The following is a 26,256-nucleotide window of genomic DNA, read 5'->3' as shown; positions in this document are numbered from 1 at the left end:
CCACAGCAACACCGTCCAATGAAACCTTTGGCAGTGATGGAAATGGTCTACAGATCTGTGCCGTCCATTAGTTACTCATGGCTATTGAGCATTTGGAAGGTGGCTATTGCAATATTAACTTTGCTTAACTGACATTGATATTTAAATAGTCTCATAAGGCTATGATTATGGCATCAAACATTGGAGAATCACATGCTGTAGGGGAGGCCGACTCTCTCAAGTAGCTTAAATACAGGGAGAGAGAGAGTAGAGGCTTTAGTACAGTCACAAATGGAATGTATGAGAGATCAAGGGAGAGAGAGATGAATTCTAACTGTACAAATGCAGAGATGGACCCTTCAAATAAAGCTGGGTTTTGGTGAAGAGTGGATTTGCGTTTGAGGCAGAAGGGACTGAGTGAGCCAATGCTTGGAGGGAGAACATGCTGACGTTTTGGAGATATGTAAAACACCTGCTGAGCATAAGTTAAGTGGCAGGCTCGTTGTTGTTCAGCCCTTTTATATACAGTCTACTTTTTTTTTTTTTTTCGAGACGGAGTTTCACTCTGTTGCCCACACTGGTGTGCAGTGGTGGGATCTCGGCTCACTGCAACCTCTGCCTCCCAGGTTCAAGGGATTCTCCTGCCTCAGCCTCTCGAGTAACTGGGACTACAGGCATGCATCATCACACCTGGCTAATATTTGTATTGTTAGTAGAGACGGGATTTCACCATTTGGCCCAGCTAGTCTTGAACTCCTGACCTCAAGTGATCTGCCCGCCTCAGCCTCCCAAAGTGGTGGGATTACAGGCATGAGCCACTGTGCCCGGCCCCAGTCTATGTTTTCTCATCTGTTCAATGTTCGTGAGGATTACTTATTATCATCCTCATTGTACAGACGGGAGGCTTGGGAGGCTGAGGATCCAAGGAATTAGGACCTTCCTTGGCAGGGTGCCCTCAGATCTGTTTGATCTGAAGCTCGCGCTCTTGGGTCTCACACTGAAAACCTCTCTACGACCTCCAGGTGTATGAGTCAGATAAGATGTGGTGATCTGCCAGGCTGACAGGAGGTCAGGGTGGTGAAGGGCACAGGCCCTGGTGCCCTGTCCACCACCCACCGGCGTATAAACCTGAGCCAGACAGTTCGCATGTCAAGACTTTTCCCCAAATGGAAAATGGGCATAAGAATGGGGCAGACATTTAGGCTATAGTGCTCTATATATCTATCCCTGGAAAATCTCATGTTTGCAAAAATGATGCTCTAAAATTAACAGGGCTGATTTGAAAACTAGAGTTAGGGACGGGAAACTCAAACCATGCCACTTTTAGGTAGACCAATGGAAAAAAAAATTAACAATTCTACTTGAAAATGCTAGAACAGTTTTGAAAAAGATGTGTTGAATTCATAATAAAGAAATGCTTCTGAAAATGTAAAAGGGCAAGGTAGCTTGATGGGGGAGGGTGTAAGGAAGGGTTGAGGCTGCTAAGTTATGGAGACAAGGGCTGCTTGCACAAAGGGAAGGGAAAACTCTGCAGTCATAACTTTGAAGACAGCCCCTGGATGGGGTCAGTCTCAGGCAAGAGGAAGAATGTGGGATCATGGGTATTGTGCACAGTCCTGAGTTCTTGCAGTTTGCTGCATTCAGTTGCATTTGTTTACACAGCATTCCTTTGATGATGTTTGATGGCACAAGGCAACGACATGCTGAGAAAACTGTAGATAGTGCAAGCAATGTGACTTCAGCATTACAGTGGCCAAGCTTCCCTACCACATGTTTAAACTAATTTGTGTGACAGAAGCACATGTGATAGCAGGGCAGTGAAAATCAAATGAAACCATGTAGGTAGAGCATGTGGCACAGGGTCTGTGTATATACTTACGGCTCAATACATATTTGCTGGTAATAATAAACATAAAAATACATGGCCATTTTTCTACACATACCCTTTGGACCCTTGAAGATGTGATGGGCATTTGTCCCAGTCTCCTGGGTCTGGGGCCATGGCCTTGGCTGGCTCTACCCTCTTCATGCACAGGCATATCCAGAAGCTTTGTGGCACGGAGAGCAATTCGTCTTGGCCCACACGCCACCTCGAGCACAGTTGCAGCTAAGTCAACAAACTGTCCTATGAGATCAGTAAGCTCTGTCCAACCCTGCCATGTTTTGAGGTCTTTTAAAATTTTGTTCTGCCTTTCCCCCAGGCCAAGGATCCACCACAACACTTCAGAAAAGCTTTGAACCCACTGGTTTCCAAAACATGCTTTCCGGATTGTACAACCCCATTGTGTTCTCAGCCTCAGGAGCCAATCTGACCGATGCTCACCTCTTCTGTCTTCTTGCATGTGACCGTGATCTGTGTTGCGATGGCTTCGTCCTCACACAGGTCCAAGGAGGTAATGTTGGTGGTGAGGGCCAGGACCTAACAAGGGATGGGGAACACACAGGAATGCAGAAGCCAGGACACACAACGTGGCGCTGCATGGGGTGTACAGTGTGAGTGCCTACACCCAAATAGAAGGCAATAGTCAAGTACACAATACACACATGGTACTCACATTCACGTTCCACGTGTTATACACTGTGCTGGCCCCTTCACCTTGTAATACTGGTTTATTCTTTTCTGTTATCTTTAAGAGACATATTGCAAGCTCCATTTGACACACTGAGAAACTAAGGCTCAGATCGTTTAAATCATTTGCTCATGGTCAGACACCTTGAAAAGTGATAGAGCCAGGGTTTGACCCAAGTTGTGTCTTCTACAGCACCTTACTGTCACTTGTGAAGCTGGGACTGGACATATTCGGTCAAAAAATGTTAGCTCATTCTTACTTCCCACCATCAGTCATTCAGCAATGATCTATTGATTGCCCACTCACCAGGTCCTGTGATCAATATGCCTATCATTTTCAATAGTATTTCAGCAATGGAGATGCGCTTCTGTTTATGGAAATAAATTCATGTACTCAGCAGTGTGGCCTAGTGGTTGAGAAGGGACTTTGGTGTTATGGACCTGGGTTCTAGTCACTGCTGTCACTTTCTGGCTGTGTGATCTTGGACAAGTTACTTAAACGAAGTTGTACTTCCTTTGTTTATAAAATACAGATAATAATACTTTATATTGGACTACTTGTTATTAAGATAATGAGTGCAAAATGTTGCATATAGATTTGGCTCCTGGTGTGCCACTGATTGACTAAAAGGGTCTTAACTGTTTTATATGAAAACCAATCCTATTTCTCCTTAGCAGCATCAAACTGTGACTGTTTTATATGAAAACCAATCCTGTTTCTCTTAGCAGCATCAAACTGTAAGCCACTATGTGACTAGTCACATTAAATTTATGAAAAATTCTAAAGATTAGAAAAAATTGAAATAGTCTGATATATCTTGTTATGGTTCTCACTTAAGTCAACAGGAGACTCTAACTGATCACCATATATGTGCAATTGAATGTGCTAGGCATTAGGAACAGATAAAAAGGACTTAGGGTCTGGGGGGAGAGGCAGTGTATACCGTGAAAGGGGAATAAATGGCCTTTACTCATTTATTCATCCCTGCTTGCATTCAGCAAACATGTGTGGAGCACTGCTCAGCATCAGGCTTCAGAACTAGGCAGTGTGCGACGCAAATACCTGATGAGGTAGAGACATAGAAGCCTTGAAGTGTGAAGGAAGGGGATAACAAGAGGAAGGTCAGGGGAGGCTTCCAGGAAGAAGAGGAACTTGGGCCAGGTTTTGTGGGATGAGCAGTATTTAGATGACAGAGTGGGAGGATTTGGTTCAGAGTGGGTATCCTTGTGAGCTGAGCTACAGACAGACCCCAGGTTTTCTGAAGACTATTAACTGAGACATGGAGTTGATCAGGAGGCAGGTGTTTTTTGGTTTCACCTCCAGGACTGCTGCTGCCTCCAGCATCTACACAATATCCCCACCAGGCTCAGGGTAGAGGGTGTCTCCTTCTGAGAAGGACTAACCCTGCCTGCTGGGTACACGAGCCCCTTGTCTCACCTTTGCAGGGCCATGCCTAATACAATATGGATGTTTGTCCTTCATCTCATGTTGAAATGTGACCCCCAGTGTTGGAGGTGAGGCCTAGTGGGAGGTGTTAGGTAACAGGGTTGGATTTCTCATGGATGGCTTGGTGCTGTCCTCTTGACAGTGAGTGAGTTCTTGCAAGATCCTTAAAAGTGTATGCCACCTCCCCCTTTGTCTAACTCCTAATCTCCTATAACATGCCTGCCCCCCCTTCACCTTCTGTCATGAATGTAAGTTTCCTGAGGCCTCACCAGCAGTAGGTGCCAGCACCATGTTTCTTATACTATCTGCAGAATCATGAGCCAATTAAATCTCTTTACTTTATAAATTACCCGGCCTCAGGTATTTATCTATAGCAATGCAAGAACAGCCTAGTACAATGCCCCTGCCCTCCTCCCTGCTCTCCCCCTGTCACTAACCCAGTGTTTTCCAGGGCTCCCCATCAGGAGGCAGGCACAGTGTTCTTAGCCCCTCTCCCTTCTTAAAATCCAAAACATGCATGGCCCCACTTGACCTCCGACCTTCCCTTGAGTGCCTCTCCGGTTGCTCTCCTTCTCTACCACAGCCAAACCCTATAAGCTGAGACCCTGTCTCACCCCCAAACTGCTTCTACCAGATATCCAGTCACCAGGGGCATCTTCTGCTCCTCCATAGGCCTGTTGTCTCTGGCAGCTGTCACTATTTCCTGCTGTCCAGTTCTTTCGACTTTCCTCTTTCGAAAGAGGTCTTCTTTCAACATCTCCTCTTCTGACCATCCTCTCCTGACCTCCAAGATGCCCTTCTCTTGCTACTTAAACTACCCCTTCTCATCTCTTTCAGCTTTCTGGGTTGAATCCTTAGATGACCTTTGGGACCTTTGATAGGTCCCACCTCTACCTCTTGTGGGTCTTTGTTCTGGGTGTGACCTCTCTGCAGAGGTCATGTGACTCTATGCACATCCATACACTCATCTGCTGTCCGGATATACCCTCTTAGACATCCGTTAGGAATCTCAAAGTCAAATGAATGGGTAGATTTTACCCTAAACCAGCCAATCTCAGTGAAGGGCACCTGAGCCACAGACCTGGGATCATACTGAATGCCCGACAGCCCCCTTCCCTTCTGTGAAGCTGTCACTCCAATTTCCTGTTGCTCTCTTACTATCATGTTTGAGACCGAAGTGTATTCCATCCCTGTCACCACAGTCTGCATTTAGGCCTGTATTATTATTTTCTTGGCACCTGTACCAGTCTCTTAATTGGCCTCTCACCACCAACCCCCACATACTTGACTAGATGCCCCTTCCTCCAAGTCATCCTATTCAACTTTAAGCTGTCCTTGTGATTTCCTCCTCCTGGAGTACTATTTTGTCCCTTCTCTTTGTATCCAGGTTCACATATTCAATCTCTCTGGTGGATTCAAACTCCCCAGGCTATGAAAGAGTTATTTATCCTCAGCCTTTAGGACAGCCATGCTCACTGTAGGTGCAGAGGAATGCTACTGAATAGGGCAGACCCCAAAGTGGGGAAGTGATCTGCCTGATGCCCACATTCTAGTGGTCAGCAAAGTGGAACTTGGCTTTCCTGACTTATGGCATAGACGCTTGTGCTCTACTCCCCCTCCCACTCCCACCGTCTCCACCTCCTCCTCTCAGATCCAGAGGGAGAAAAGGATAATTGTTAATTGCTAGACTCTGAAGACAAGTGAATATTGCATTGAAAACATATAATAAATGTTTTGCCCTATTCGGAGAGATAAATTAAGACTTCCCCAAATCTTGAATCATGTGTAGGTTTAAATGAGGTAAAGATAAGAGGGAAGGTGATGTTAAATGGAAAGAATAGCTTATGCAAAGGCCCTGTGGGAAGAGGATGCAGGATAAAGAAGAGAAGGCTAGAGGAAGTCGTGGTCCCTGGAGCAGAGAGTACAAGGCCAGAGGTTTAGGAGGCAGGAGGGAGAGGCCAGGCCACAGTGAGGAGAACATTTTAGGTGGCATGAATAGTTGTTTTTATTCTAATAACAACTGGAAGCCACTGAATGTTTTAAGCAAGGAAGTGTCATGATCAGATTTGAACTTGGACATGAGTGCTTGCCATGTCATGGCTTGAGTGTGGAGAAGGTTGTGGCTGGGGGTCAGAGTAGATGCAGAGATGAGTTAGAAACTGCCGCAGTAGTCCAGGGAAGAAGGTATGATATCCTGGGCTAGGGCTGTTGAAGTGGAGACGGGGAATGGAAGACAGATTCAAAGCATCCCCAGGAGGCAAATTCAATAGGACTTTGAATTTGAGGATTGAGGAAGAGATGTCAATGATTGTTCTTGGGTATCTAACTTGTTCACCTGTTGTGTGGCAAATGAAAGAGATTGGATGTCCAATTTGGCGATGGAAGAGGGAGATTTAGGAAGGCCATGGGTTCATGTGGGGTATACTAAGTTTGAAGTGACTTTTGAGACATTCACAAAATGTCAGCTGAGTTTTTAGATGCAAAGATCCAGAGCTCAGAAGGGAAGTGTGGATGGAAGATATAAATGTGTAAATTACAGCTTCAAGTCGGTATCAAAGGTCTGGGTATGAATGCGTTTTTCTAGGAGGAGGGTGCAGAATGAGGAAATATAGAGGGGATGGAGCTGATCTTGATGAGCAAACTACATAACAGGTAGAGAATCTGCAAAGAGATAGAGAAGGAGCAGCCAGACAGGGAGGAGGAGACGGGAATAGTGGATCCTCGCGAAAGCTAGGGTGGGAGAGGGTGGCATGGTGAGGAAGTTGTCAACAGTCTTGAGTGCTGCTGAGAGTTCAAATAAGGTGATTCCTGAAAAATGCTGAGTTTAGCTCACAGTGGTCAGGGTGGCTAAAATGAGAACGTTTTGTTGGAGTGGTGGGGCAGGAACACAGATTAGAATGAGCTGATTCATAAAATTCCTTCTACATTTAATGCTCTATGATTATGTGATGTGGATTCCTGTTAGTGTTTAGATAGAAAAATATGGTACACACACACACACAAACACGCATACACACACACACGCACACACACACACTTGTATTTGTCTTGATGTATATCTATATTTAGAAACACCATAACTCAAATCAAGGATTCCTCTTTGAACTAAATGTATTTTCTGAGGATACCACAGTTTCCCCAGATGCACGATGACTCACCAGACCCTATGATTTTTTTCAAGCTGGAAAGGTTGATTTCACTTTCCTTAGGATCATATATGGAAGAATGTTTCTGTTCCATGCAGCGGTAAGCCCACAAAATCCTTTTTTTCCATGATATTTCTGGCTGGCAGCTTGCTTGCTTTTCCCTCCAAGTTTAACCTGTGATCTGTGAATTATGTTGAACTGAACCTCGCAATGCTGAAAGTCAAGCCGTCTTTGAAATACACATAAAGTATCGGGCAGATGTTTTCCCCAGTCTTGTCCAGTGGGCAAAGCTGGAGTTTTAACTTATGAAGCTTTGGCTGGATCTGCTGACGACCAGGAACAGAATTCTGCTACATCCTTTACCACAGCCTGGAAAGTCATTTAGCTCCGGTGGATTCCCCCCACTTCCCCTGCTTTCCTTTCTCCCCTCCCAACAAGTCTCCAGCTTCCTGCGATCTCTACCCCTCCATGGCTTTGTTTCCACTGAGAGTTATTAGTGAAAATTCATGGGGCGTCTGAACTACATTTTAGTGGAGACTGCTTGGAAGTGGGGCTCTGAGGTCCTTGAGTGGCTTCAGGGTCACAGGAGTGCAACTGAAGCTAAGCTGGCAATATATGACCAGCAAAGTGACTTCCAGCCTCTCCCTGGCCCCCACCTCCCAGGCACAGCCTTCTCGAGGACATTTGGTACTAGTTAAAGAGGAAAGCTGTATGGGTTTCTCTACTGAGGTCTGAGAGCAAAAGGAAAAATGCACCCTGCCTCTTGTTAATTCCATCATTCTGTTCCCTGGCTTTCAAGCAAGCCAGACCACAGTGATCAGCCTTCCTCGAACTCTCCCGGGCTCTGAGTGTGCCCCTTGCTGGTGCTGCCCTCACGTTCCACGGCTGGCCCTGAAGCCTGCCCCTTGCTGAGGCTCTTGCTGCCTGCTGGCCGTTCCACAATTTCTCAGCTCCTAGAAAAACCATTCTTCCTTTCTGTGCCTCAGTTTCCCCATCTGTAAAACGAGGTGGTCTAACTAGGTCAGTGATTCTCCATGGTGCTCTTTACAAATGCTTATGCCCAAATGCACCCCGCCCCATACACATGACCTAGCAAGTCAGAAACTCTGTGGTTGATACCTAGAAATGAGCATTTTCAAAACCCTTCCTGCATTTCTGATGTCATCAGTCTAAGCATCCATGTTCGGAAACCACCATATTAGATGACCTGGAAGGTCACTTTAAAAATTCAGAAATTTACTGCAGTTTAACAGTGGCCAGCAGAAGCAAAAAGGACACAGTGTGAAATTTTTAAGCCAGACATCGATGAGTCACCTACTCTGGGGAAATTCTGGAGATAGAATGGTTTAGAACTAGATCCAGATTGGACATAAATTAGGAAATTAGAATGAGGAATGGAGTAGGAGTTGTGGGATAATATATTGCCCTTTCTTTTTCCAGGGGAGTCTGAACAACTCTACTACCTAGAAGGTTTATTTATCCAAATGGAATAGATACAAATTTATAAATCTAAATATCCTCAAGTAGCTTAATTAACTTACATGAGACTCAGTTTTCTCATTGGTAAAATGGAGATAGTAATGTCTATAAGAATTAAGGGAATTAATATACTTAAAGACTTACACAGTGGCTGGCACATAGCAGATGTAAAAAACGTGTGAGTTACTTGAATGTATCCAAATAAAATCACTATCAAATTCCATTAGCTTGGGAATAGGTCTTCCTGATGCTAAACAAAGTCATAATTTTTGGGTAGCTTTTTAAAATTGAGAGTCAGGAGACATATTCAAGATAAAAGAGTCCAATGTCATCTCCCCTAGTTTTCTCTCCACACATCCTAGGCATATGGACACATAGTCTCTGCTTGGATATGTCCAAAGACGAGGAGCTCACTTCCTAACAGGGAAGTATGTGTCATTGGTGCATAGGTGTTAGTTTTTAATAGTTTCTTACTCCATCTCAAAAAAAAAAATCTTACTTTGAATCTAAATACTCCTTTATGAGACCCTTTAAGGTTGATCTCGTGTGTGTGTGTGTGTATGTGAGAGAGCAAGAGAGACAGACAGAGAGAGAGAGAATATGATGGGAAGTGAGGCAGAAGGGCGGGAGAAAAGGAGGAGGAAACTGAAGCAGCAGCAGCTCAGGAAAATCACCCTGTTCAGCAGGTGTAGACCATGGTGACTGAGGATTCTGGCAGTGATGCCCTCAGGGTGTTGGAGGTACTGTCAGTGCTGTGGGCGCCATGAAGAAGAGCTCTCATGGGGAGGGAAGGGATCAGCAGGTTTGAAGGAGGTGGCCCTCCCCTTGGAAATTTGCCAGTAAGATAACTGCAGTACTCTCAGGCAGGATTGTCTCAATTTAAAACCAGACTCTTGAGTTCTAGCGTCTGTGTCTTCTCCTGAGATGCTGTCACCTATCTTTATCTGCAAATGCTCTCAGGGGACAGAGAAGAGTCTCTAAAGGTCTGCCTCCATCACAGTGACCTCTCCTCCCTCTTGTGCTCCTCAGTTGCCATCATCTGTGGGTTGCTGAGCTCACCCAATGTCCTGCTTTGCAATGTCAAAGACTGGATGGATCCCTCTGAAGCCCGGGCTAATGCTACGTGTCCTGGTGTGACATATGACCAGGAGAGCCGCCAGGTGACATTGCGTCTTGGAGGCCAGGAGTTCATCAAGAGTAAGTCTTTGCCATTTGTCCATATTCCTTCAAAATTATTCTTCCCACCAGCAAGGCCCTCTGCTACTTTCTTATGAGCTCTCCTTGTGGCCTGAGGAGCTTACACTTCTGAAAAGAAAACTTTACCAATTATACTGGATGGAAACAACCCTGGCATCTCAGCAGAACCCTATGGGAAGCATCCATTTAGCTCCTCAGATTGCAGGTGGACTGCAGGGAGCATGGCCCAGCAGGGCAAGTCTGCTGCTGTCAAGAATCTTGGGGTTAGGTGGCAATTGATGGATCTCATCTAGTCTTGGCTGGCACATCTGGGCCCTGCTCTATGAGTTTCTCATCCTCCTCTGGAGGAACGTACTCTTCTGTAGATGGCAGAAGCGGGAGCAAGGAGAAATAAGCAAGGTCTCTGTTGGTGGAGCTCAGATCTGTCACATTACTGTTTCTGCCTCATCCTATTGGATAAAGCAAATCCTATGGCCAAACAAGAGACAAAGGGTGAGAAATAGACTCTGCTCCTATAGTGGGGGGAACTGCAAAGTCATGTGCAAATAGTAGGACTACAAACAAGGATGGAAAACTGGAGCCTGAAATGCAATCTGTCCCCCAAACTAATGCCCATCCAGGCGTATTTTCTCCCTCTATGAGTTAAGAAATTCCAGGTTTACCAATTGTACTGCCTACTCCAATGATGGGTGCAAGGGACTGTGGGCTCCATTGCATGGACTCAACTAACAGAAATAACTATTGGGCTTTCTCCTTCCTCTTCTTTCTTTTGGAAGCTCTTTTCTACAAACATATAAACATTACAGTGAGGCTGCATCTCTGCGATCATCTGCCCCAGCCTCTCAGTTTCCAGAGATGGGCAGTTAGTGCCTGAGGCCCCCCAGCCAGTGGCATCTCCTTTCTACCCTCTCAGCCCTGCACTGCCTCTCCCAGCAGACCCCCATCAGGAAAAAGCGGATGCCCACTCTGTGCTGGGCTAGGGACTGGCCAGCCATGTACTACTGATGTGATCAGGAAAGACAGGACCAGCACCACCAGCACCACCATCACTGGGAGCTGGTTAGAAATGCAGAGTCTCAGGCCACACCCCAGCCCTCAGGGTGGGTCCCAGGAATCTGTGTTCTAACAAATGGTCCGGACAATACTTATGTAGCACTGTTGGCTTGAAAGTTTCCTTCCATCCCTGAGAGTCTGAGTTATGATGAAGATGGGGCCAGCTGCTGCCTTCCCTCTTCTAGTTCCAGAGTGAGGTTGAGGGGAAGCCCTGCTCCTCGTTGTCTGTTTTTCTGCCAGAACCTGAACTGGGAAAGCACCGCCATGCTTCTTCTCCACCTTCTGAGTTGAGAGCAATGAAGGCATGTGCAGGTGCTGACCAGATAGTCTGAGCACCTGATGTGAGAGGGTTAATGGGGTTCTTTTTGTGGGAACCCTTGGGTGCTTGTGTTGCTGCAGGAAGTGGTCTCCCAAAGGCTGGCAGAGGGTCTCTTCTGCCTCCCAGGGAAGCTTCTGAGACCCACACCTTTATATCTTGCATTTCTCAAGGTTCCAGTGGCAGAGCATTCCATGTCACCCCATGTCACCTCCTCCAAGAGGGCTCCCTGACTGCCCACAGGGCTTAGTGCCTCCTCGACTGCAGACCTTCATGGATGCTCTGCCTGTTCCTTTGTTAGGCAGTGCAGTCAGTGGCCTGCCACCATTGCGCATTTACCTGTCTGTGGAAAGTTTGTCTGTGATGTTAAATCCTAGCATTGGGCACCACTTGTGTGACCTGGAGTAGGTCAATGAATGTTTTCAGGCCTAATTGCCTGTCTATATAATGAGAATAATACCAGTACCCATCTCATGGGGTTGGGAGGATGAAAGGAGAGGGTATAACAATACAAAATAAGGATAATAGAAATGACTTATGTAGCACACCCTCTGAGGCAGCCCTGCTCTGAGGCCTTGACCGATGCTCACAAGTCCTCAACACAGTGCTTCAAGGGAGGCACTCTTATCATCATCGTCCCCGTTTGCCGGCTGAAGACACTCAGGCACATAGCACTTAGGGGACTTCCCTAGGTTTTAGAGCTTGTCAATAAGAGGGCTGGGATCTGAAACCTGGCATCCCAGCTCTTACACGGCCATTCTTAACCACTCCTCTGTATCAGCCCTTGCAGATCAAGAACTTAGCAGAGTTCCTGATCTGTGGTATTGATATTAGATGATGTTATCATTATTTTCTTAATTTGTCATTGTTTTCTGCCATATCTTAAAAACGGAATTGTGTTTCATTAGTTTCTGGATTCCCACCATTGAGCTATGTTTTACAAAGATGGCATAGAAAAAAAAATATATATGTATATATGGAGTGCATGGTCACCAAATTCTGAAAGAAAATATCACAGAATTTGGTGGAATTCCATAAAGCATAAATAGTTTCTTTTGGGGTCAATAAAATCTAATCACTCATTTATGTGATGGGTAGAAAACATATGGTATTCATTACTCCAGGAGCACCGGGTGAACACAGGCATTTCAAGAAAGACATATGATATTTTCATGGCAGTAAATCCAAAGTGAATTGCTCAACCCAGAGCGTGTGCTTGGTATGTGCCCAAGAAATGAGGACTGTGCCCTTGTCTGGCCTCCCAGAGAAGTGATTACCAGAAGACCTTTGAAATGTTTGTTTTTTTCAGTGCCTTATGTGTATGTGTGTATTGTGCAGTGAGGGCAAGGCTTTAAGAAGTATGCACTATGATAGGGATTTCAGGCAGCCTTGATACTCCAAATTGGAGGTTGCCCTATACCAAGGCTGAGTAGGAGGCTACCCCCAATTGAAGACAACAGGGCACAGATATTTCCTCTTCAAAATAAGAGGTCAGCCTTTTAGTATGATTAACCCCTGGAGGTGAGAGGGAGAGAGTGTAATAATTTAAATTCTAACTACAGCGTGAAGAACTGATAGATACCCTTTTCTAACAACAGATATTGATGGAGGAAAAGAGGAGGGTTCTGGGTATAGGAACAGTTGCAGGGGAGGGTGTGAAATGATTTGAAAGAACATGGGGAGGCGCTAGGGACAATTAAGACAAACTCCATCCCCACTAAACTTGATTGAGGACTGGCCTCTTCCTCCCAGTTTAACAATGGGATAAATGGTTGTGAAGACAGACTCTGGAATCCGGCCCTGGAATCTGAATTCCAGTGTGAATGTGTCCTCGCTGAGTGGGCCTTCTAGGTTTTGGCATTCCCAATTATTCAGTGAGGATAATGGTGGTCTCTGACTCTCCAGGTGGTTGGGAGGATTAAAGAAGAATGTGTGTGGAACAGCAGAGTGGTGCTGAGCAGGGCAGGCTCACAGTGGACACGGAAGATGGGGCACAAGGGCTGAGAGTGAAAATGTCTGGAATGGAGCCTGGCTTTTCCCCTAGCTCTGTGACCATTCAAGACATTTGACCACCTTCAGCCTCAGGGCTTCCATCTGTGCAGTGGGTGCATTTGTTCACAGATTACCAAGTGAAGTGCTGGCATGCTCCCTAGGCTGTCAAAGAATGCCTTGTTCTCTGGTCCCTGGTTCCCTAACAGCACATCCAGCAGAGGCACCCATGGGACTTCTGGGTACAGACTTCTGCTTTTGTTGATCAATTCACTGGTACTATCAGGCTGTGGTTCAACACATGACCTGGGTAATGGAGAATTAGCATTTGTTCTTAAAGCACAAATGAGTTGATTGCCAGGTGTAGGAAATCACAACCCCAGAGAACACAAGTTCAAGTAGTAAATATCTGCACTGCATTATACAAAGTACTTTCACATACAACTCAATCGATCCTTTGGGTACTCTGGTGAGGCAGTTGGTTATATCACAATTTCACTCATGAGAGTGAAGTTTGGAGCTCTGACATGACACACCTTAAGAAACAATCTGCATTAGCGCCATGGCTGGGGCTCAAGCCTTCAGCTTAGGAGACCAGTGCTGTCTTGTGGAAGCTCTCTACCCACCTCTCTCTGCCACCTTCTGCTTCCACCATCCTGTGTGCAATTTACTGGAAGTGCAAAGTGCTTTGGGGTTATCCTTGTTATTGTGCCAGAAAAATTAAGGAGTCTCTGGGAACTGAGAGTGTCACCCCTCAGACATCGCTTTGGGGCCAGCTATGCTCCAGATATTGGGTATTAATGCCAGCTAATGGGATCTTCTACTTCAAGGATTTTACAGGGCTGTTGGGAGAAGGGAACAGAAGATTCAGGAAAGCTGTAGGGTCAACTGTGAGTTGCAGTGGGGAGCTGGGAGATGTGCAAACAGCTTTGGAGGTGGTGAGTTGGTGGGGAGCCCTCCCCCAGGCTGGGGCAGCCCTTGTGTTTCCTCCTCCCTCCCTCATATCCTGAGCAGCTGCTGGGTAGGTGTGAGGGTGAGGTGACCAGGCCAGGTCTGGAGGCAAAGATGGCGAGAGTGGCTTCTGTTCTCAAGGAGCTCACAGGCTAGATGGGGTGAGAGATACAGAGATTATTAAATACAGCAGACCTCCTGTTTGCCCATCTTAGTGGACTGACAAGGATTGTAGGAACGCAGAATGTCCCCTTAGCATAACCTTTCCTGTTTGGTAAAAGCTTCATTCAGGTCACCTGCCACACAGAAGTTAGGACTGACTTCTAATACCAGCCCCAACAAACAAACAATTGTACCCCAAACAACAAATCCCACAAAACACCTGGAGGCTATTTTAATCTCATTTGGAGACACAGCACCTTTTGCTGTGAGGTTTCTGCCGTCAGCAATGAGTGATGGCTGAGAATATGAGATTTTGCTTCACCTTGGTGCCTGGGTTGACATGTGTTCTCCAGAGAGAAATCCACTCAGGATCTGGATCTCCCAAATTTCCAGTGAGCATTTCTGAGTGTATTCAACTATTTGCTCCTGGCTGGGTCAACCCTCTTATTTCTCAGAAAAACATCTTAGAAAGCTCTGGGGCTGCATATGGCTAGTTTTGACAAATCTTGAAGTGCAAATGAATGGAAAACAGGCAGATTAAATGTCCCCTAATGCCACTCAGACGTAAAATTTGATAGAAGAAAAAAAAAGCCTTGGCAGAAATACTTCTGGGTTCATCCTGAATCCAAAAGGCTTGATGTTGAGTGATTGTGAGGCTTTGCCTGATGTTCAGTTTATAGGGGTCTGTTTTATGTCAGTGTTTGTCATTACCTTGGGGTGCCAGGACCTCAGTGGAGAAAGTTACAATACACCTGTGGTACTCATTGCAACCAGATGCATCTAGATTAGATGGCTGATGAATGCCTAGAAATAGGATGGGCCATTTAAAAAGGGCCCTATCAGTTATTAGTTACTGCTGTCACAGGTTGGGTGTTGCCATGTGCTTAGTGCTATGTTTGTGTCTTAGTTTATAGTTTGGCTTCTCCCAGAATCAACCATGAGACAAAGATTCAGGAGTGTCATGTAAATAGGAAGGACAAGGAATATGAACAGAGTCTCAGGGGAAGTAACACAGAGAAGAGACGACAGCCAATAAAGGGTGGACTCTGAGGCCAGCTGTACTTAATTCCCTGGATCAGTGTAAAACACACTTCAGAATGACCCTGCCAGCTGGGCCAAAGAACAGGGTGTGCACCCAGCAGTGCTGCAGAGGACTTGGCTGACAATTGCAGGGAGGGCAGCAGCTCCTGGCCCGTCCATCCTGCCACTGTGCCGAGGGCAGCTGTGGCTTTCTACAACTCCCTCAGAGCCCTGGGCATAGACCAGCAGTTCACATTGCATACGTCATTTCCACTCATCGTCTAAGAACGGGAGAGAAATGGCATTTTCTCCATTTACTGAGGGGGAGAATAAGGCATAGGGACTCAAGGGAACTTCCTCAAGGTTTTTCAGCTCACTAGTAGCACAGTTCGGGTTTCCTTTACGCCGCAGTCATTACTCAGATCTGCTTTGCGCTGGGAAGTGGGATGTAGAGATCCTGATATCTGCCTCCTGTTAAGGAAGCTCACTGTCTAGGAGAGGGGCAGGGGCCATTGTATTGGTGCAGCTGACCAGGCCTCGGTTCTCCTGAGGCTGGGCACCATCTGCTGGGAAGGACCCTGGGAGACTCCATCCTTATATCAATGCCTCCAGGACCTACAGCAGCCATTCTGAACCTACCTAACCCACACTGGAGGCCCAGGAGTGTCAGCTGATTCTTCACAATGGTCATCTTTGATGGCTGGAGGTCTTTCCCCTCCCAACTCACTAGTGGATTGTAATGAAAGCAAGTCTCCGAATTCTACCACACATCCAAGCAGTTAGTAGCAAACAGGCCCAGAAACTGTCACGACCTGTCACCTGTTCAGTGGCCCCAATGAAGCCCCAGCTTGCTATCCTTGGCACCTTGTTGGAAAGGTTTATTTAAGACAGAACTAATACTATTCTCACAGCTGAACTCAACTCACCTTCTTGTCAAAATCAGATGAACAAGAATCCTTCATATCCGTGACTGATCACAGACCCGTTTTGAATCAAGCCACGGCTCTAGGGCTATTGGGCTCAGGAATCTGTCACAATCTCTACCTGCCAGCATAGGAGTGACACTGTGATACATTTAGCCAAGCCATGTTTTGAATGCTATGTATCTGACCAATAGGTATGTACCTATTTCCAGCATTCATTATGCTAATTAACAAAGCCCGGTGGTGGTGGTGGTGGTAACTGGGATAAAGAGGTGATGCATCTGTAACTCCTTCCTGGAGGGTGGGGCTCCTGGACAGCAACTTTTCTGTGCCACTCCTAGAGTGTGCTTTTCCGTGTAGGATCCTGCCCAGTTTAATCTGAGGGTGTGGATTAAATTTGACTGCCACAGACGCAGCGCATGATCTCCTCAGAAGTTTTCTGAGTAAAGACCACGGCACACCCAGCAATGCGGGAGAATCAGGTTCTGTGCCCAAACCCTCAAGTTCTCAGTGTGTTTGTGCTCCTGCAGCCTTGATCACAGGGGCAGCGACCCTGAATCAGGGGCTGGAGGCCTGTGTGTATAGCAGGGATAACTCAGTTATTGTGGAAGAAATGAAAGTATTTTCTAGGCAGTCAAACTATGACCATTTATCAGAGAAGAGGAGGAACGATGCTGCTTGGGTTCTCTATACCTTCTTACAGCCATCAGTATTCTATTAGGGAAATTTTGGGGAATGGAGTAAGGGGTCAGAAATCTGTTTAGCCCCAAAACTAATTTGGAGCTAACCTTCTGATGCGTGGGAGGGCAGTGCTCTGTGTTTATTTGGTGGGCTTTGAGTATCATTCATTGTTTTGTTCTCCCTCCTTCATTTAGCCTTGCATTTATTTATATACTGAACCCCAGTTCTGTGCCAAGAATTGTGCTGGGGGAATGGGCGATATAAAGAAAGGACTTACAGTATGTTCAGGAAGCTGGACAGTATCTACCAGGCATAAGGGGAGAGAAAGAAAAGCTCTGAATACTGCAAACCCAGAGGAGGGGGACCTGTGACCAGCTGGAGAGCTGAGGGAAGCCTTTCAGGAGGCGGTGATGCAGAACCTGATTCTGAAAGAATGAGTAGAGGTCAATCAAGTGAAACAGAACAGGGTTCTAGGCAGAGAGAAAAATACATGCAACGACGCAGAGGCCTGACAGCAAGCATTCAATGTGACTTGGGAGGTGAGCACTTTGGAGACAGATTAGGGCATGAGGCTGTCATGAGCCAGATTGCAAGGAACTGAATTCTGACATCCCTGTAGCTCCTGCAGGACCAAAGGTAGGTTTGTCTTTCAGGATGAGTACCTGGGGGCTGGGTGGCTGAGGGATGGGAGGGGGCCAAGGTCAAGGCCTAGGTGGGGATCAGCTAAAGCCTAATGGAGTTAGGAGATGTGCTGAGGCTTGAGCTGAGAGGAAGGGTTCAGAGGAGAGGAAAGATTAAAGAACAGTTTAGGGACTAGTCTGAATGGATGCAGAGACTGATGGAGAAGGAGTCAAGGATGACCCAAGAAGCAGATGGTCCTATTAACTGATTTAGAAAGCAGGAGGAAGTGAGTTTGGATGTAGAGATGGGAATGAGAGATGAGGAAGGTAAGAGAAAGAAGAACAACATTCTTTCTTTTACCCAGTATTCTCTATGTATTCCTATGGAGACTTGGCATTATATTAATTATATATAATTATATGATATTATTATTATATTAATAATTATATTAATATATATTATATAAATAAATATAGATGTTAATTATTATTTTAATAATTAGGACTACCAAGGGGTTACAGCTTTCCTTGTGGTGATTGACAAAGGTGCTTCCCAGGACACAATAATCTCTGTAGATGCTGGTCAGGTGACTTTCTGGACCTACCAAGGCACTCTACATACATGTGCTAAATTTAGTTGAATTCCATTGGATTAAATTGTGTTGAAACAGGCAAAAACCAAGGATGAACTTAAGACAGCATATTTCCCAGGCTGGCAGACCCAAGGCTCCGTTGCCTTGAGATGGACAGAGTGTATAAGAGGGTCTGCTTCCTATCACAGTTCAGTACATTCTGGGCCAAAAATACAGTCCTAAACTGACGTGCACCTGCGGGAAGCACCCGTTTGTCTCTGAGTAATGAAAGGCACCTATAATTTTTGACATTATGTAAAACAGGACACACATACCGACAAAAATAAGAGTCTCAGACAGAGTGAAAGACTCACCGCCGACTCTCCCCAAGTCAGACACTGAGACTACTGAGAGGTAAAGACCTTCCTCTTGGCATTTCCTAAGGATACTGCTCTTAGGAAGGGGCAGGCATACCCCTTAGGAAGGGGATGTGACTGAATTTGTATTTGTATTGAGGGACCATAATCCAAATTCCCCAATTATTTCATGGTAAACTACACACACACACACACACACACACACACACACACACACACACACGTGTATATTATTTTTCCTTAGGTTATTGGGGTAAGGTGGTGTTTGGTTACATTAGTAAGTTCCTTAGTGGTGATTTGTGAGATTTCAGTGCACCCATCATCTGAACAGCATCCACTGCACCCTATTTGTAGTTATTTATCCCTTGCCCCCCTCTCACCCTTCCCTCCAAGTCCCCAAAATCCACTGGATTATTCTTATGCCTTTGCGTCTTCATAGCTTAACTCCCACATATCAGTGAGAACATTCTATGATTGGTTTTTCATCCCGGAGTTACTTCACTTAGAATCATAGTCTCCAGTCTCATCCAGATCGCTGAAAATGTATTTCATGGTAAACTGCTTCTTAATGTGGTCATTGGCTTCAGCCTTAGACTTGAGAGCAATACAATACTCTAGAGATAAATGTTTCTTTAACTTTTACAGGCTAAATAAAAATTATAATGCATGACCAAAAGTATTTTTAATACGTTATTCACTTTACATCTGTATTACCTATATGAATATATAGGGTATATCTATAGCTATCTCTCTATATATGTATCTACATATGGTGTATCTATCTATCTTTAAAGAATCAGTATATCAATAGATTTGGGTATGAAAAGATTTAAGGTTGGGCGTGGTGGCTCATGCCTGTAATCCCAGCACTTTGGGAGGCCAAGGCAGGTGGATCACGAGGTCAGGAGTTCAAGATCAGCCTAGCCAATGTGGTGAAACCCTGTCTCTACTAAAAATACAAAAATTAGCAGGCATGGTGGTGGGAACCTGTAATCCCAGCTACCTGGGAGACTGAGGCAGGAGAATTTCTTGAACCTGGAAGGCAGAAGTTGCAGCAAGCCGAGATCATGCTATTTTACTCCAGTCTGGGCAACAGAGCAAGACTCCGTCTCAAAAAAAAAAAAAAAAAAAGTATCTGATTTCCCTTGTGACAAAGTCTAAAACCCCATAGTCTGAGCTTTGAAATAAGCAAATGATGATATCATGAGGAGAGAGTGAAAACGGAACACAAACTGAGCAGGTGTGCAACCACTGGTTCTGTGTTGTTGCGGTCGGAGTATATGGTGAGGTCTTCTCCGCAGTGTGGAGGACAAGTCCAGTAATTGCAGAGATCCAAGTCTACATCTTTCAGATGCCATAGGTGTTCGCTTGCCCAAATTGTTATAAAAAACTTTCACCTTCTAAAGAAGGCTATGACAGAATTTTGAGTGGATCCTTTAGAGAAACATCCCAACATTGCACAGTCTGAGAAGTTCTAGCACCATTGTTCATTCCCATTTCAGAAGTAAAATCAAATGAAAGTGCAACTCAGTATTTTTGGCTGACCTCTATGTCCTAGAACATGGTCAGCCCTGGGGTGGGGGTGGGGGGGACTTGTCACTTTGATAGCCGAGTTTTCCAGAGAGTTCAGTTCACATCTCTTTAAACACAACACCTTTAACATTTTTGCCATGTCAGATGGACAGAATTCTGAAGTACAGCCATGCACCTCAAAAAGACACTTTGACCGATGAAGGACCACACATGTAATGGTGGTCCCATAAGATTATAATGGAGAATAAGATTATAAGATGAATCCATAAGATTATAATGGATAATAATAGAAACCTGATACATAGCACTTGATACTGGCATTTCAGATCAAGTAGGGGAAATGATTGATATTCAGTAATGATGCTGGGACATTTGTGTTTTTGTATGAAAAAATATATGTAAATAAAAGTAGATAGAGCATCTAGTCTTATGTAAGTACACTTTATGATCACACAACAACAAAATTGCATTTCTCAGAACATATCCTGGTTGGTAAGAGATGCATGGCTGTATATTATCCTCTCCTTAGTGTGGTGGTTAGGAAGGAGTATGGGATTGGAAGCCAAATACGTGGGGTTTAAATTCTTGCATTAACCTTTCTTGACTTTCCTTCCTTTATCTGGAAATTGGGGACCTTACTTTATAGCATGCCTGTGAGTTTTAAATTAGGTAATATATGGAAGGTTTTCATGCAAGCTTGTCCAATCCACCTGTTGTTGTTGTTGTTTTGTTTTGTTTTAGGCTTTTAGTAGTCTGACACCATGGTTTTTAGTTTCTGTCTTTAGTGATAAGTGGAAAAGAGTGATGAGGAAGGGGCTTTACTGGCCCAACCGGAGACAGAAACTAAGAACCCATGACTGTATTCTCTCCCTTGGACACCCCTGCTAGTGTTGGGTAAATGGTAATAACTGTTTATAAATAACTAGCTCTTCATTAGGACAAATACCTAATGCATGCAGGGCTTAAAACCTAAATGACAAGTTGATAGGTGCAGCGTATCACCATGGCACATGTATACATACGTAACAAACCTGCACAAAGGTTTGCACCTGTATCCTGGAACTTAAAGTAAAATAAAATAAAAATTTTAAAAAAGTTATATAAAAACTAGCTCCTAATAATAATTAAAAACAAAATTTAGTCATATCTCGATGTCTCAGGCGTCAGCCAGCCCTCTCCTGTAGCATGGGGCTTATTTGCCTCCAGATTCTGCTATCTGGGCTATTTCCTTCACCTTCCATGTCACAGGGAATTTGAAAGGAACTGAAGACTGAGCAGGGGCAAAAGAGGCAGCACTGACCATCAGGAAATGGTGTGGCAAGTCTGGTCTCATCCAGAATGGCATCCGGGGGAGAACAGTTTGCTAGAAAGGAAAATCAGATAATATTAGTAATTAATTGAGTCGCGGCAGCTGCCAACAAGTGGCTGCCTATCAAATGTTGAGGACTGCAGAGGATAAATCGCTGTCCACATTTACCAATGAGGCAAGGGTCTCTGAGGAGTTAAGTGATGTGGGAAACTCACACAGCCCTCGAGTGTCCCAGGAGCTTTGCTTTCTTCAAGCCAATCTCCAGTTCCTTAAGTGACTCCTGAGTCATAGGTTCACAACCCCTCACGGAAGTAGTCCCTTTGGTGCCCTGAGTATGACACCCAATGTCTTACCAGCTCTGGTTTTGTACCAGGGAGCTGGAATAGAGTTGCAAGAAGCTTCTGGGTTACACCTTGCATCAGAAGCACATTTTTCAGGCCTAGGAAGAGCCTGTGTCAAGGGAGATGGGGCTATTATGGTAATGGTGGGTACCCAGTGACAGCACACTCAACCTCATAAAAATAAACATCTTCCTTTGCAGGTCTGACACCCCTAGAAGGAACTCAAGACACCTTTACCAATTTTCAGCAGGTTTATCTCTGGAAAGGTGAGCTCCATGGTGGAAGAGGGGGGTTAGCAGGACGCTGATTACATGAGATTGTCTGGCACCACCTCCCATTCACAGGGCACTCTATTTCCATAAAGGAATAGGTAGAGAGTCAGTTTCCAAATGCATACTTTCTGTGTAATAGAAGGGCTCCAATTCATCAGATAAGATACCAAAGTCTAAAAGAAAAATGAATACTGTGGAAACCCAAGAAGGAATGGAGGGAGGAAGCACTAGGTTCCCGTGAGATAAAGTTCGCTGACCACAAGACACTCTTGTTCCTAGGAGGGGAGTTCAGGGCCATTGCAAAGCACAGGAGGCATTTATCCAAGGGGACTCAGCCCCATGTGCCTTTCACCCTGAGGCCCAGGGACTGGGGACAGGACCCCAGACAGGTAGTGCCCTGAACTCCTGCTCAGAGATAATGGTACTGTGGGACAGAGTGGGGGAAAAATGGAGAGTCCGACAACACGCCCGCTTGGCACTTCCCTTCTGCTTCTTTGTCCTCCTTCGAGTTTTCTGAATGTTGACCAAGTGCCTACTCAGACCCAGGGAAAATGAAAGGCATTTAGGAGAGAGATGAGAGGCACAGTCCTGACTCTTGAAGGGTTCTGGCCTCAGGAGGGATCAGATAGAGCAGTGGCCCATCACAGGTCATGGCCATATGTACTGGGTGAGAGGCATGAAAAAAGGCCCCTGACCCCATATTACCTCCTTCCTGTTCCTCTAATCTGTCCTCGCTGATCTTCAGTGTCCCAAGAGAGGATTGGTGATTTGCTTCTATATGCTGATAAACTGAAGGAGCAGGAAGGCACAGACTTGGAATGACAGGATGTGAATCCTGGTCCTATCAATCCCCACTCATGTGCCTGGGAGCCCATGGACCAGTCCCTCATGCCCAGATTCCCCATGGGTAGCATGTGATACAGATGTCACTGGCCTCAGAATTGCCTGAGCAATAGTGCATCAATGCACAAAACAGTGTCGTGCATATAATACCTGCTGAGTAATGTTGGTGGGGGTGGTGGTGATGAAGAGAACACGGAAGGCAGAAGAGGAGCAGGAGGAAGAGGAGAAGAGGAGGGAGAGGAGAAAATGAAAAGGAAGGTGTTTACCATCATTTTCATTTTAAAGAGATAAAATGAGATCATGTACTACTTTTCTTATTTAATTATACCTATAAGGTAAGTCTAAAGAGGGGCTGATATTTTATTCATTTTCCAGACAAGGAAAATGAGACTTGGAGAGGGTATGTGAAATGCCCATGGGAGGCCTGGGAGATCCTGGGGTCAAGACCAGACACTGATAGGAGGTCCCAAGTCCAGCACTTCCTAGTTATCAGAAATTTCTGATAAAGTGTTAGCTGATGAAAAATCAGGGACTTACATTTCTCTAGGACATTTGCTACACTACAGGGAAGTGCCTTAAGCCCTGCCTAATACCTGTGCCACCACAGCCTCACTCGCTTTCATGGAAGACCTGTACCTGACTTGAACATTTAGTTACATTTTTAAAATTTCTAATTCATTTACTGGACACTTGAGTGGTCTGGGATAAATTATTTTGCCATTCTAAGTCTCAGTTTTCTCAAGAGTAAAATGGAAATCTTGTTCCCTACCTACATAGGGTGTTATAAATAGCAATATTTATGAGCATATTTTGTTAATTTGAAAGGGCTTTGCATATGTTAATGATTTCAATATCACAGATAATGACTCTTCTATCATTGAGAGGTTGGATGATGTTCCGTATAAAAAGAGTGCAGACCTATGTCAGGGCATCTGTTGCAGATCTTATCTAAGGCACCTGGCTTTAGGCCCTGATTTTTCTCACATTGCTACTACCATTTTGTTGACCAGTGGAATATTACCCCTTCTCCCCAACATTGCAACAACTCTTTTTTTCCTCCTAGATTCTGACATGGGGTCTCGGCCCGAGTCTATGGGATGTAGAAAAGACACAGTGCCAAGACCAGCATCTCCAACAGAGACAGGTACCAACCCAAAACCTTCTTACACACTTGGGTGTCTGAATGCAGAGACTAAATGGGGGCACCAAGAGTTTAATCAATGAACGGACATATTGACGTCACTGTATTCTGTATCTATGGACTCTCCTTTAATCTTCTAACCCAGTTATCCAGCTTATAAATATGGGAAGCTCCTCAGATGGGCAATTGGCATAGAAAGCAAGGCAAAACCACTGCAAATCCATCAGTGTTACTGGAAATGAAGACAACCATAATAACAAAACCTGAAAAAAGAAACAAAGAGCAAGGTTCAACTGACTGTGGCCAATGGGCTTCGCTTATGTCAACCTTGAAGAGTATAAAGAAAGTGTAAATATTCTGAAATTGTTTAATGAATGGCATGTCTATTAGAATCTTTTGCATGTCATGCACACAGTGAAAGCTATGATTCCAAACTGAATAGGAACAGTACATATGTACTATCTGGGACTTCTCTACCTCCAGAGTCTGTGATTATTATTACTGAGGTGGAGCTAAAACTCAGAGAGAGAGGGAGATCAGCTGCTCAATATGGGCTAGCAAGGACCAGGAGACAAGACATCCACCTGTGGTCTGCGGTGTGTGTGTGTGTGTGTCTGTGTGTGTGTGTGTGTGTGTGTATTTGCATGCATGGACACACTGTAGGAATAGGAGTAGGAGCAGAAGGAAAGAAGGAAGGGGAAGGGAAGAAGAGGAGGGAGAGCCAGATCAGACTGCAGGCACAGGAAGGCAGCATGGTACAAGGGAAAAAGCATCACATTACAGAGCAGATACTAGAGCTTGAACCACAATTCTGCTACTGACTGCATGCCTTAGTGCACGGCCATGGGTAATTTGCTTCCCTGCTAACAGCCTTGGATTCATGTGTAAAATAATTGTGTCTACCTCTTATCCCATTAGATAGCAAACACTTGGCACAGTGCCTGGTACTTAACACATGCCTAAAAAAATGCCCAGCACCCTGCCCTCCCTTGCTTGATCAGGCATTGTGTTTGTGATCCTCAACCTTGGCAGTGCCTTTGAGGGGCAGCCACACAGCTCATGATAATGTAAATGTACATGAGTTAGTGGCACTTGGGAAGGTTCTGTCAAATCCATCATCACACACTCCTTTGGGCAGCATCTGCAAAACTCTCACGTGATTCACACAGGATGCTCCCCCCACCCCCGCTTTCTTCCCTCTCCCCTAGAAGGGGAGCTTGGCCCCCACTGGAGACGTTGCAGGGAGTCAGGGTGAATAGACAAGGCTCAGCTCAGTTTTCCCTTTCTTGGTTGATTGCATTCCTGGGCTCAAGGAGATAAAGTGCCTGGAGAATAAATCGTATTGAGTCCAGGCCCAGTGGTGTCTCCACATGCTTGTTTACTTGGAGGGTGCTTCTCAGGGTCCATGAGAATGGCCTCTCTGATTCAGAGGACAGTGAGGAATCTTCCCCTTTGTGTACCAAGTTACTCCCATCAGTCTGAATATTTGAGACAAACCCAGGAAGCCAACAAAAGTGATTGGTCTCCTTGCTTTTAAGGAGAGCACGTAGTTTTAAGAGAAGTAGGAAATGACTTTATCTAATATGGCATGTAAACCAGGTATAAGATGAAGTGGCTACAGTATTCATTCTTTCATCCAGCAGACATTTTTGTGCACACGTGGCTTTGGCCTTGGACATTCACAGACTAGTGAGAATTCCATGTGCCAGTCACTGCATGACAATGAAGGGGTGCAATGTGGACAGGTGTTAGGTGCAGTGAGAATGCAGGAGAAGGAATGCTAGCAGCCTGCAGGGGTCAGGAAAGGTTTCTCAGAGAAGGCCAGAAGGATCTGCCAGATGCTCACAGGTACACCTGAGGAAAGGTGTTCCAGGTAAGGGGAACACCTGTGCTAAGGCTCCAAGAGCAGGTGTGCCTTCAGTCCTGCTGCCTTGTTTCTCTTCCCTTACGTTGCTGTCTTGAGGGCAATCTGTGATCTCCCTGAGCTCCTACTTTGTGCCAGGCATGGTTCAATGGGGAGACTCGCATGGGGACTGGCCATTATGCAATTATGTGAGATAAGGGCTGGGGAGGCAATATGATCTCTGAGGTCTCTGCTTGTGCCAGGCATGGCTCAGTGAGGAAACAGGCATGGGAACTGACCATCATACAATCACATAAGATGCAGGCTGAGGTGGAAACATGGTCTCTGGGGTCTGTGCCAGCACCAGACTTCTGATCTTGCCAAGTGCTCGTAAAGCCTTTATCCTGTCCAGTGGTTCTTTCTAGTGAAGAAGCTCAGTCTCCTTGAGCCTGCTTTATGGAGTGTGGAAAGTGGCTGCTGACAAGCACTGACA

At 45.3% G+C, this 26,256-nt stretch overlaps 1 protein-coding gene across 2 annotated transcripts in view; it reads left to right on the top strand.

Annotated features, from left to right (window-relative positions):
- LOC105492833 (thyroglobulin) overlaps positions 1-26,256 on the top strand; it is a 273,233-nt gene that overhangs the window by 75,163 nt on the left and 171,814 nt on the right. For both annotated transcript variants that reach the window (XM_011760101.3, XM_011760100.3), the window contains exons 26-29: positions 2,181-2,372; positions 9,650-9,817; positions 21,865-21,930; positions 23,843-23,923. In XM_011760101.3, the coding sequence (XP_011758403.2) occupies positions 2,181-2,372; positions 9,650-9,817; positions 21,865-21,930; positions 23,843-23,923 (507 nt within the window). The remainder of the gene's footprint in view (positions 1-2,180; positions 2,373-9,649; positions 9,818-21,864; positions 21,931-23,842; positions 23,924-26,256) is intronic.

The sequence above is a fragment of the Macaca nemestrina genome, chromosome 8 (assembly GCF_043159975.1).
Source record: "Macaca nemestrina isolate mMacNem1 chromosome 8, mMacNem.hap1, whole genome shotgun sequence".
Taxonomy (NCBI): domain Eukaryota; kingdom Metazoa; phylum Chordata; class Mammalia; order Primates; family Cercopithecidae; genus Macaca; species Macaca nemestrina.
This window is presented reverse-complemented; position numbering and strand designations above follow the sequence as displayed.